Source organism: Equus asinus, chromosome 1 (genome assembly GCF_041296235.1).
Source record: "Equus asinus isolate D_3611 breed Donkey chromosome 1, EquAss-T2T_v2, whole genome shotgun sequence".
Classification (NCBI taxonomy): Eukaryota; Metazoa; Chordata; class Mammalia; order Perissodactyla; family Equidae; genus Equus; species Equus asinus.
The window spans coordinates 106,668,269-106,681,956 of NC_091790.1; the positions used below are offsets into that span (position 1 = coordinate 106,668,269).

A 13,688-nucleotide genomic window follows, 5' to 3' on the forward strand; every position below is an offset into this window, starting at 1 on the left:
ACATCACCTTTGAGATCCCTTTGCACAACAGATGCTAATGATTCTGGAGTTCTGACTGTTTGAAGGTAAAGCACGTAAAAAGGGAAATTTTCTAAGGAAGAAACACAGTCTTGTGGTTCGCTTAATAACTAGTCTGACTCATCAGAATGTTAAGTAATTAAACAAATAGAAATCTTTCTTAAAAGATTTTCCATTTATTGGTAGCATAAATGTCGCTCTATTTACCCATAGAATTAATATATTATAGGCTTTGAACATAACAAAGAAAAAGAAAAATTAAAGTTTACTTAACTTTTCAGAGCAGAGATAAATCTTCCAACATATTAAGGCCACAGTGGTGTTTTTTAGGGTTGGTGTATGAATTAAATGAAACAGGATGCGTGAAAGCACCTAGCACTTAGCACACTCGCAATGCTCAAAAAGAGGTTCCACTTTGGATGATCTTAGTTAATCAGGATATAACAACAATTATACATTTTACAGGAATGTTCTTCTCAGCAAGCAGAGTCAGTCTGCCTTTCATCTTGCTATGCACAGAGTGCAACCCCCAAACAATGCTATTAGGTGACCACACGGTGTTCATTGGAGGGAACCAGATGGTAACTGAACAGAAAGTCAGATAATTTTGCCACTGCAGTTTTAGAATGGTCTTAGGTGTTCCAGGTTTGTATTTTTTTTTACCAGCGCAAGGTAAAATTTCATAATTAAAGATTGGGTAAGACTACTGTGTACACGCATACTTCCGTTCTACTTAACGAATCTATTTCTTGCCATTGGTAAAGGCAGCTCAACAAATTATTACAGAACTGGCCTGTGCCAGGCCTGGAAGGGATGTGTGGATGAGGACACTAGGAAGAATTGCCGCCCTAAGGAGGATGCATTACTGTAAGAGAATAGATTCTCCTCTTAATAACTCAGGGTCACTGGTGATTCAGGCATGATGTCTCAAAGGAGTCCCTTTGATGCAGATGCTGCACATATTTAGACAGTGTGGGCAGAGGACTGAACGTTTCTTGGTCTTGGCAGTCTTCTGCTAACAGTCTAGACTTCGGACTTAAAGTCCTGAGTATGAACACAACAGACCAAAGCCCCCGGGCACATATAAATAAGAGGGAATCATACTGTTGTCGCATCCACAGACCCCAGAACTCCGGAAAATGTTGGGCATGAGTTGGGGATGTTGGGATATGTATGCTCTGAAAAGAAAGGTGTGTGTGAGTCATTTGCTCTCATGGGAAAGGTGCCTAAAACAGACCCCTTCAAATGTGACATTCTGTTGTGGATTCTGGGAGTTAATTGATTGATTTTGGTAGCAACTCTTCATGTCAGGAGTGTGTGCTGAAGACCGTAGTCACATTTTCTGTTTCTTTTTCCATTAGGCAAGTATTTCCCCATCACTTCCTTTGTGACAGGCACTGTCCTTGTAGCTGTGAATACAGAAGGACAACAATATAGTCTTGGATATTAACGTCCAGGTGTGATAAACATGGAACAATGTTTTCTTCATGAAGGTCAACATGCAGAAAGACAGCTTATGAATTAGATCTATTGAATTACATAGATTCACATGAACCAGTCCTGGAATTGTAGGGCTCATCATTTTAAGGACAGTCTCACTGTCAGCGGATTATGTGTGTGTGTGTGTGTGTGTTTGTGTGTGTGTGTGTGCATACACACACATATAAACACATGCCCACACTATCGAGCAATGGGCATGAACAATTGTCTAATCTTGCTCTCATTTCTTCTAGTTGTCACCTCAATGGCCACAACTGTTGGTTCTACAAAGGCTTATACGACAGAGCAAAGCAGTAAGTCACTGTCTATGTCTGCCACTCTGTCATACTGTAGGATTTTTTCCCCTCCTAATCAACTTAACTTTTGTACTTCTCTGGTTTAGGATATAAAAGACCAATTATTGCTGGAATTGCGGAGCTCATAACTTTCATGTTTTTAGTGACTGTCTCCTGTCTGTCTGTAGATTATATATACCTACATATAATCGTACTTACGTACAGACACTGTCAAATGATGGGCCTGGACAATCGTCTAACACTTTCTCTCATTTCTTCCAGCTGTCACTACTATTGCACCTACAACAGCTTCCCCAACTGAGCAAACTGGTAAGTTTTTTTCTCTGCTTGCCTTCATGTCATGCTATGGCATTTTTTTCCCTCTTCATCAAATTACATTTTGAACCTCACTAGTTTATAGCAGACAACACTAATTATCCCTGGAATTGTAGGGCACATATTTTTGATGAGTATCTCTCCTGTGGCTCTGTTGGCAGATTTTATATATATATATATATATATATAGAGAGAGAGAGAGAGAGAGAGAGAGAGAGAGAGAGATAATATAATATTTATATTATACATATAAATATGTATAAATAGATAAATCTAAATGTATATAGGTACACACAAACAGAAACACACACACATGCATACATACATACTCATATATTTCAACTCTCGACTTACAGCTACGCACAGTAGACTAATACATCTCTCATTTCTTCTATAGGTGACTGCTGTTTGTTCTACAAAATCTTACCTAAAAGATGAAAGCCATTAATCTTGTGCATGTTGGCCATTATTTCACGAGATAGCATTTGTGTCATCCTAAGAAACTTAAGTTTTGAACTTCCCTATCTTAAGATAGAAATACTAGAATGGCTGGATTTTGTAGAGAATACCAAGTGATATTGCAAATCGATCCATCATTTCCTGGAGTCTTCTTAACACAGTCAATGCTGGTTTGGGATGAGACGACTGTAAATTAGAGGGTGCCGTGATAGGCTCTGAATTATTTCCACAGTGGGCTTCCAGCATTTGTGTGGCTTTTGTTTCTAACGACTGAGGAACACATGATATCAAGGTGTTTCCAGATCTTTTTGTCTTTGGTCTTTGATAGTAGCTAACAACACAAACTGATATGTACTGAGAGCTTCCTATACAGAAGGTGTTGTGCTGGGTCTTGCAAGCATTCTTTTTGTCTAATTCTTATAATATCCCTAGGAAGTGATGCAATATATTTTCCCCATTTTATGGATGAGCACAATGAGTTAAAATTAACGATGCTCCCTGCCACTTACCACACAGCTGGACCTGGGGATTCAACCCAGCCATCTGAATCACGACTTCATACACCTGCTCAGTTCTTTCTTCTTCCTCTGCCATATGGTCCTAGAGCAGCAAACCCCAAACCCAAGGCCCCGAGACACGATGGACTCAAGGAGGGGGATGGGTAATTGCACGGGCTTCACAGTATCACAGACTGGACTTCAACCCCGGTTCTTTTAATGATTTGTTGCATCAATATAGGAAAATTACATTTCCTGAGCAGGACTTTTCATACCTACCAAACAGGATAATTACACCTAACTCAGTTACTGATGAGATAAGTTCACCTATGTGGATTGATTTGCGTAGGCTATCTCATTGAGGTGGCACTGAAGCAGCACTAGCTTATGGCCCTTTCTCCCTATATCTGTACCAAGAAAGTGGCTAGAAGCATTGGCTCTAGCCCTGCTGATCTTTCCTCCGTTTGCAATATCAGGAGGGCTCTGACCTCAGCTAACACTTTCCCTAACCAAGGGCAAGGAGTTGTGAGCACATCACCTTTGAGATCCCTTTGCACAACAGATGCTAATGATTCTGGAGTTCTAACTGTTTGAAGATAAAGCATGTAAAAGGGAAATTTTCTCCTCAGAAGAGACTCAGTCTTGTTCACTGAATAACTAGTCTGGCTCACCATCATTACCATTAATTAAACAAATATAAGTCTTTCTTAAATGTTTCTCCATTTATTGTTATCATAAATGTCTTTCTATTTCCCCATACAATTAAAATAGTATAGATTTCGAGCATAACAAAGAAAAAGAAAAAGTAAAATTTACTTAACCTATCAAAGACTGAGATTCATCCTGCAAAATATTAAGGTCACAGTGGAGTTTTTTAGGGTGGTTTTATGGATTAAATGAAACAAGATATGCGACCGCACCTAGCACTTGGCACGCAAGAAATGCTCAGAATGAGATTCCACTTTGGATGATCTTAGTTGATCAGGAAATAAGAACAATTATACGTCTTCCAGGAATGTGCTAATCAGCAAGAAAAGTCACTCTAACTTTCATCTTGCCATACACAAAGTATAACCCAAAAACAATGCCGTTAGGTTACAAAATGATGTTCATATGAGGGAGCCAGATGGCAGCTTGACCAAAAGTCAAATAATTATGCCTGTAAATTTTTTATCTTCTTAGATTTTCCAGGTTTGTATTTTACCTAACAACGCACGCTAAAATGTCATAATTAAAGATTGGGTGAGGCTAACATGTACACACATACTTTCATTCTACATAATGAATGCGTTTCTTGGTAAATAGAGCACAACAAATGTTTATTGCAGAACTGGCCTGTGTCATGCCTGGGAGGGATGTGTGGATGAGTACACTGTGATGAATTACTGTGCCATGGAGGATCTGTTTTAAGAGAATAGATTCTCTTCCTAATCACACAAAGTCACTGGTGATTCAGGCATGATGTCCCAAAGGAGTCCCTTTGTTGCAGATTCTGTATAATTCAGACAGTGTGGGCAGAGGGCTCAATGTGCCGTGGTCCTGCATTTGGTTCTGTAACTGTCTAGATTCAGGACTTAAGTTCTGAGTATGAACACAACAGACCAAAGGCCACAGAGCACCTATAAACAAGGAGAAATTGAGTTATACATTGCCCTGTGGTTAACAAGCCCTTTTGAAGCTGTAGGGAGCAAGCACATAACAAATTCTGTGAAGACCTTTGCTGCGTACCAGTCTGAATTAGGAAGGCAGTCTTTATCTTCTCGGATCCTCAGTTTCACCAGTGAAATTAGGTTGGAAAACTTGCCTTGGCTTTCTCCTGGGGCTGTGACGAAAAGCAAATGAAATATTTTCAGTAAAAACACTTGCTTATGAAAATGCTACATAGACGTATTTACTTATGTATTTATTGTATTTTTAATTACCTTTCCTAAAACTCTCTAAGGAGACATTAAAACAACAGCCCTAATTTAGTATTTCTATAGCTGAGAAGTAGAGGGGAAGCGATGTATGCAAAGCACAAATTTAGTATAACCACTGGGCTGAAGTGTCCTGTTAAGTTGTGATTTTTTTAGTGATCAGGGAAAAATAAGTATAGTAAGTTCCATGGTGATGATCATCATAGAGAAGTTCAGTTGGTCATGTGTTTTATGTGGCACCTAATTTCTGAAACAAATGTCTGTCTGCATGGGCTTCTCAGGGCAAGACAGCTATTAAGCACATTTCTGTTGATGTCGTTCTACAGTTCATTTATAAAGCTGTTTCTTGAAAGTTTCTTTGTTTTTGATAAAAGCTTAGAATGTTGCTTGAAAGGACAAATCAATGAAGTGTCTTTGAAGAAGATAAAACTAGTCTGGTACAGGTTTTTGACCAACCTTGGTTGAGGAAGAGCACTTAGGATGCATACACAAATTTTATTATGAAAAGTGTTTATTGTTTTTACTTCAATCAGTGGATGGTAATAAGAGAGTCTGATTTATCTTTTGATGAGTAAGTCATTGTTAAGGAAAAGAAAGAGACTCTTAAGAAATGTTAAAGTCAGTTCTTGAAGACATTTTAGTATATAAATATGATTATGCTATCATTTCATTCTTGGAATTTATTCCAAATCTTATATCTCATGTCCAGTTTTAATGCCATCAGAAAGAGGTTTCATTGGGTGCATAAAATTTCATACCAGAATGACATCCATATGAACAGGAACACATCTTGTGGAAAAAGCGTTAACTAAAACAATGGTTTCAAATCAGTTTTCATCCATGAAATAGTCTTTAAAAAAAATTACCTTTATACGTCTTCCCTCTTTTTTTTGACATTGTATATAAGTCTCACCTCATGTGTATATTATGAGAAGTATAAATGTGACTTGGCCTGTCTTTCTATGTTTGGAAAGAATTGCACTGAAATGCTGAGCTCCTGCAGTAAGAAATTCATTTGCTAAGAATATGTAACATATCTGGAGAGAAGAAAATGTTTGTATTGTCCGCATTTGGAATTATTTTGTTTCTCTATAAATGATTTTTCTATTTCTATGGGTTATTTTTACAAAGTACTTTCCACATGATCTATCTCACTGATCTGCTACAAGGATCCTTTGAATGCTGGGTCTGCCATCACTGGTATGACTCTTGGCAAGTTACTTATACTCTCAACCTTGTTTCATCATTTGCAACAAGGACTCCTCCAAACTACAACTCACTTCAGTGTGACTGGAGCATCAAACGAGACAGCGCATGTGGAGCATTTAACATAGTGCCTGGCACAGTAATAATCACTATTAGCTTTTATTCATATTGGTGTCACGTCCAAAACAGCACTACTCGAGAAAATCACGTGCATGAGTTGGGGATGCAGTGATGTGCACAATTTAGAAACGTGTGCATGCTTGCTTTGCTTTGTGAGAAATTTGCCAAAATTATATTCCTTCAAACATGAGATACAGTTGTGGATTCTGAGAGCTGGTGAATTGATTTTGGTAGCTACTCTTCATGTCAGCAGTACGTGCTGAAGAATACAGTAGAGACATTTTCCATTTATTTTTCTGTTTGACAAGTGTTTTCCCCTCCACTCGTTTGTGGCAGGTGCTGTGCCAGGAGCTGTGAATACAGAAGGAAAGCAAGACAGTCTTGAGTATAACCATTCAGTTGTGACAAAGGAAAACAAAACGTATATTTTATAAAGGTCAAGATTTTCCTGTGCACAAACACAATACATGAATTAGATCCACTGAACTACAGAGAATCAGATGACCTATGCCTGGAATTGTAGGGTTCATACTTTAAAGGACAGTCTCACTCTCAGCGGATTATGTGTGTGTGTGTGTGTGTGTGTGTGTGTGTGTGCATACACACATACTCATATAAACACATACACACACTATGGAGCGATGGGAATGGATAATTGACTAATCTTGCTCTCATTTCTTCTAGTTGTCACCTCAAGGGCCACCACTATTGGTTCCACAAAGGCTTACACGACAGAGGAAAGCAGTAAGCCAATGTCTATATTTGCCTCTCTGTCATGCTATAGGTTTTTTTCTGTCCTCATTAACTTAACTTTTATACTTCTCGGGCTTAAAACACGAAAGACAAATTATTCTTAGAAATGTGGGGCTCATAATTTCATATTTTTAGCGACTTTCTCTCCTGTGTCTCAGTAAATTTTATACATATATATACACACACATATGTATATGTATAAATACATTTATACACACACACTGTCAGATAATGGGCATGCACAATTGACTAATACTTGCTCTCATTCCTTCTAGAGGTCACTGCTGTTTTTTCTGCAAAAGATTTCTCAAAAGAGGAAAGTGGTAAGTTTTTGTTTGTTTTCCTCCATATCATGCTGTAGCATTTTTTTCACTACTAATCAAATTATCTTCGTAACTCCTCTTCTACTTGGTTGAGAAGACCAATTATTCCTGAAATTGTGGGTCTCATATTTTTATGAATTTATTCCCAGTCTGTTGGCAGATTTTACATATATGTGTGTATATGTGTATATATGTGTATGCAGACACACATGCAAATACATATATATCACACTGTTAAATCATAGGCATGAAGAATTGACTACAACTTGTTCTTATTTCTTCTAGAGGTCCCTGCTATCAACTCCACAAAAGCTTGTTGGAATGGTGAAAGCAGTAAGTTTTTGTATATGTTTGTCTTTATGTCTTGCTGTAGCGTTTTTTTCTTCTTGATAAACTTCACTTTGAAGGTACAAAAACAAGAAAGGCTGGATGTTGCAGAACAGACAGAGTGATATTTTAAATCAATGCATCGCTTCCTAGGAGTCATCTAAACACAGTAAATGCTGGTTTAGGGATGAGATGACTGCAAATTAGAGTTCAGTGACAGGCTCTGAATTATGTCAACAATGGACTTCATTCATTTGTGTGGCTTTCGTCTGTAATGACTGAGGGATACATGATAAAAGCTGCATCTAGAATTTTCTTTTTTAAGTCTCTGGTCCTTCCCAGCACCTAAAAACAGGAACTAAGGATACTGAGAGCTTCATATACAGAAGGCTTAGTGCTGGGTTTTGCATGCATTTTCTTGTTTAATTCTCATAATACTCTCATGAAGTCGTAGAACATGTTTTCCCCTTTTACAGATAAGGGCAATGAGCTAAAATTAATAAGTCCCCGGCACCATGCCACACAGCTAGATCAGGAGTTTCACACCAGCCATCTGAATCCAGAGTTCATACACTTAGTTCTTTCTTCTTCCTCTAAGATACAGTCCTAGAACAAGAAACTTAAAGCCAAGTACCTGAGATAGGATGGACACATAGTGGGGGGTGGCTCAGTGCACAGGATTCACAGTATCACACACTGGACTTGATCCCAGTTCTTTTAATGATTACTTGCATCCATATAGGAAAATTACTTATATTTTCTGAGCAGCGCTTTTCTCATCGGCTAACCAGGAATAATTACACCTAACTCAGTTATTGAAGAGATAATATCATCTATGTGGAATGTCCAGCATAGGGTATCTCATTTAGCTGGCACAGAAACAGTGCTAGTTTCTGGCCCTTTCTCTCTACATATGTACAAAGAAAGTGACTAGAAGCATTGGCTCTAGCCCTGCTGATCTTCCCTCCTTTCCCACATCAAGGGGGCTCTGGCCCTCTGCTAACACCTTACCTAAACAAGGGCAAGCTGTTATGAGCACATCACCTCTGAAATCTCTTTCCACAAGAAGTACTAATGATGCTGGAGTTTTGAATCTACGAAGATACAACATGAAAAAGGGGAATTCCACAGGAAGAGACTCTGCCTTGTGGTTCATTGAATAGACAGTCTGGTTCACTATCATTGTTGTTATTTCTTGACTTCACTTATTTCTTGAAAAACCTCAAAGGGTATTAAGTGCAAATATCCTGTAACACCATAGCCACAATGAGGGGCATTTAGGAAGGACAGGTGAGTGGGCCACGATTTCCTAAAGTTTCAGAGAATTTGGATTAACTGCTTTCTCCATGTTACATAATACCCTCTTTACTCAAACCTCCCGCCCACCCCACTGTGAACGCCACCAAATTTCCATGGATTGTATTCTTCATAGGAATCTCAATGTATACACAACGTGTATTGACTCAGTTGTGTCTAAATCAGAGTCTCACTTTATATTTATGCATAACCTTTTGATGTCTGAGGCATTTCTTGCATTCGGAGATGCAGAATGACAGAATGGCTAAGAATGTGTTCTTTAAAGTCACGGAACCGGGGTGAAATTTTGGCTTCTGTTACTTACTAAATGCATGTCATGAGGCAAATTACCTGTCTCCATCATCAGATTGTTTGTGAAATGGGAATGAAAATAATGGTATCATATGTTATTATAAAAATTAAATAAGATTAAAGCTTTGCATGCAAAGCTCTCAGAATGAGTGTTTGGCACTTGCTTAGTAGTTAAGGAATATTAGCTATTATTATGGCTTTGAGACTTGGTGGGGTGAAGAAATGCTAAAAGCTATTTATCACAAATACTTTTCTCCCATTGGATTCATTCATTAAATATGCAACCTCACTTTTTTATTATGGAATATTCTAAGTGAATTTAGCAGAGGTTGTTGATCGACATAACTTGTCAACTGTATTCCGAGTCATCTTGTTGTTGTTGTTGTTGTTGCTGTTGTTGTTAGTGGGGGTAGGGTACCTGTTTACTCTTGGGTTTGATAGTGCAGCGTGTCAAGGCAATGTAGGTCGTTAGAAATAAATAACTGTGACCACCTTCCAATTCATATGTCCCATCCTTTCAAAAGGACAGGTGAATCTAATCATATGACTTCTCTTAGACGCCCTGCAGCTGCAGCTCAGCAACACTTTGGCCTGTTACGCCTACCTCCTCCTCCTCATCATGAGCGTGGTCTACTCTGCCATCATGGCCTTCTGTCTGTTGAGGAGAGCAGCAGTCTGTGGCAACGGAAAGAGTTTGTAACAGCTGGTGGCACAAAGAAGGCAACTTTCCTCCATTGTTTATTTTCCCTAAAACTGTCTGCCAAGGATCTATTTGGGGTTTCTCTCTTTGTATGGGTTATTTCAGTTCATGGGGTATTTTTCTGTTATATCAACGTTAGAAAATAGTTTTCTAAACCACTGGGCAACCAGAAAATCTTATTCTGTAACAACGAGTTCTGCCATTTCTCAGGGGCAGGGCCACAGGGTCGTCTTTCAGCATCACACTCTCCAGCATCTCCATCAGCTCCTCCAGGACTCGAATAATCATGCTTTCTGAGCACAGACAACATGCAGCTCTAGTTATGTCCCTTAGGGCCATTAAACCAGATGACCTCCTTGAAGCCTTCCATTTTACACATCCTTAAGCTACCATTGTTGTTTCTTGAAAAGTCTGTACACTGTTTTTCATAATAGGCACAATAAAAGAAATCAAGAGTCTACTTTTGTCTATGTGTCCTTTAATTTGGTGAAATCTAACTGAAAGTCCGAGGTAAGAAACAGCATGACACCTGAGCAAACAAGTCCAACGTTGGCTGTGATGATGGTCAATACTACAGTTCTAATTCTTTCCCTGAGATAGTGGTCATGGTGCTGTCTTTGGGGCATTTGCTCCAAGAGGAGCCACAGTCAAATGAAGGCACCCAGGTTTCTTCTCTTTCAAGGATCACCAGATTCACACTCATTTGGTTTGGGACATTCCGATGGGGTCACCATAATGTCTAGCACGACTTGCACTGTGTGTGCTCAGCTCTACACTAGTGTTTCCCAAGGACTGTGTTTCCTGCTCCTCACAATAACCACATGAGACCTGCGGTCACACCAAGAGGTATCGCAGTGGAGGGATTAAGCCACTGGACTCTGAGCCCTGAGTGCCTGGGTTTGAATCCTGTGTCTGGCATTAGCATCTGTGACCTCAGGGAAGCCTTTTGGACTCTCTGCATCTGTACCTCCTTATCTGTAGAATGGAGTTACAGCACCCTGTCTCCTGGATTAAATGTGTTAATAATACCTCGCACTTGCAAGTCCTCAACAGCATTAGCGTCCACTGTTGGCAGTTCTACTTTTGAATAATAGACCATGTGCATACACAAAAATACTGATAGTCATCTGTAATATTTTTCCCCTCGTAGAAGTTTGCTGTGGGCAGAATAGGGGCTCTGAATTTCAACTATGCAGTGGGAACCTCATTATTACTCTAATAGCCTCCGGAGGTAGGTGCGAATATGGTCCACAATGTAGATATTGGAGAAATTAAGTTCTATGCTCAAGGTCGCTACTTTGTAAGTAATACTCATTTAAATCCAGGTCTCTCTGAACTCAGAACCAGTATTTTCTTACCTACTATCAGGTGCCTTTCCCTTCAAGCACTGTCAACTGGGAAAAACAAAACAAAGCAAAACATACACTGCCTATTTACTAAAGCCATCCTCCAAGGAGTCAGTGAGAATTTTCTTAAGGAGCTGTGAGTGCATCTGTGTTTTCTTCTCGTGTATATACTCTGTTCTTATAATTACTTCCTTTGTTGTCAACACTATGGAAATCCTACTTTATTGTGTGAGTGTGTGTCCTAGATTAGTAACTGCTCTTTTGGGAGCTGCTAATGAAATGGACTGAGAGTCTGTGGCAGAGCAGGCCCATTGCTGGTGTTCTCTGGGTGGACTATTCTGACACCCCATCTCATCCTCTAGAGTGAATGGGCCTGGAGGTCCTCAGAATCACCTGTGGAAATCTCTGATGGGTTCAGGTGCAATTCTGAGGAATGAGGCTGTTTATACAGCCCTTTTTCTCCAGTACTTTTCCACCACAACATGACTGCCACATGGTGTGGTGGGTGAAACACTAGCCTAGAGGTCATATCTCACATGCCATAGGTAGAGTCTGAGCTCCTTTCTCTGCCAATAACTAGCTGTTTCATTTGTTCTTGACCGTGTCACATTGCCTAAGTTATCCAGCTTTAGAAGGATGTGATCAAATAAAATAATATGAGGTGTCTAGTGCAATTTACAAGGCCAATGTTTAACCTCCAAGGAAAGCAATAACAGCAAATGCTGGTATTGTGCTTACTGGTACTGGGCTAAATACACTTTAACTTATTTAAGTCTCACAAAAAACCTGTGATATCTGTACAATTACCTCTATTTTATAGATTGGGAAGCAAGTAGAGAGGAGATAAAGAATGTCCCCATAGTTAGCCAGCTAATAAGAAACAGAAGTGAGATTTGAACCCCAGAAGCCTGGCTGTAGGAGTTCTGCTCTTAACCTAGCAGTTATTTGCTACTAGAGTAGAAACAGGTTACTTTAGTTTCAGCTGAAACAGGAAAATTTCCTTCCTTATTAGGCTAAGAGCTAGTGAAGAGAACCGTCCAGACTTTCTCACCTTGCTCATATAATGTTCGAACATTCAAGGGTTGTAGGCCAACCTGCCACACAATTCTTATGCTGGGAAGACGTTTATACACTGACTTCCCACCCACCAATAGGACTTCTGTGATTAAAGTCCATGGTACCTGGGTGGGTAAAATGAATACCAGAACAACAGGTTGCATCCACAAGTGTGCAATGGAAAAACCAGGCAAAGATTTACACAGTTTCACATAAAAACACTCAAGTCTCAATACCTTTATAGAGCTAGTCTCCATACGTTTCTCAGCTCTAACAAAGGGAAACCTCAAGGCAACAATTCTCAGAATTTCCCCCTTATGAACTCTGTCCACTGTTTTGGAATTCTTGTCCTCAGAGACTTCGTTTTTGAAGGCTTTCTGTCAATCAAGCAGGTCACAATAAAATAATACTTGATTTTCCCTTTATATTAGTCTAAGTCCCATATAACTGCCAATTAGAAAATCTGAGTAATAAGATAACCAGAGATACTGCACTAACATGATACAATTCACCCAAAAGGCTAAAAACTCAAAAGTTTCCCTAGCCATGAAATCACATCTGGGTAAATGCATGGACTCTGTCATGTTCTGTTATTCTATTTTTTGCTTGTTTGATATCTTTTCTTTGTTTGAGTAATGGCAAATGTGTACCACTTAGTGAGCATCAGGAATTCTGCTAGGCAGTTTACGTGCTTTATGTCTAATGCTCTCACTGTACCACATATGGGTATCACACTCATCTCTCTGATGAGAAGACTAGGTCCCAGAGAGGCTAAGAGATATGTCCCAGAGCAAATATGGAATAGTGCCTGAGTCCGCATGACTCCAGGTCTGCCTGACTTAAGACCTGCCTCTCTACCCATTATCCCAGTAGCTCTCCTCTTGGGAGGCTTTAAAAACCACTGAGGCCAAGTCTTCAGCACAGGTTAGGAGATTTTTTTAAAAACCTTCTTCAGTAATTCTAATGTGCACAGCAGTGGAGGCCAGCAAGTGACTAAAAGAGCTCCTGAGCTCCGGTGCTGCTGTCCCAGATCGCTCGCGGTGAGGAGTGGTCACAGAGCCCATCACACAAGCAAGATCATGTTGCAACCCAGAAAGTGTTCTCACCATTCCATCCATCGATTTCCCAAGGAAACAAATGGTATGTACATGATTTATGTGCAAGGATATTCACTCAATGTGGCACTTCCTATAGCAGCCCCAAATTAAGCCAGATGCCCAATAAGAAACTAGAAAATAAACTAAAGGA

At 39.5% G+C, this 13,688-nt stretch overlaps 1 gene segment (V, D, J or C); it reads left to right on the forward strand.

Moving 5' to 3' along the window:
- Nucleotides 1-13,688, forward strand: part of LOC106825207 (T cell receptor gamma constant 2-like) — a 97,119-nt gene that overhangs the window by 19,466 nt on the left and 63,965 nt on the right. The window contains 2 exon segments of the C gene segment in view: nt 1,752-1,811; nt 2,076-2,123. Coding sequence covers nt 1,752-1,811; nt 2,076-2,123 — 108 coding nt within the window.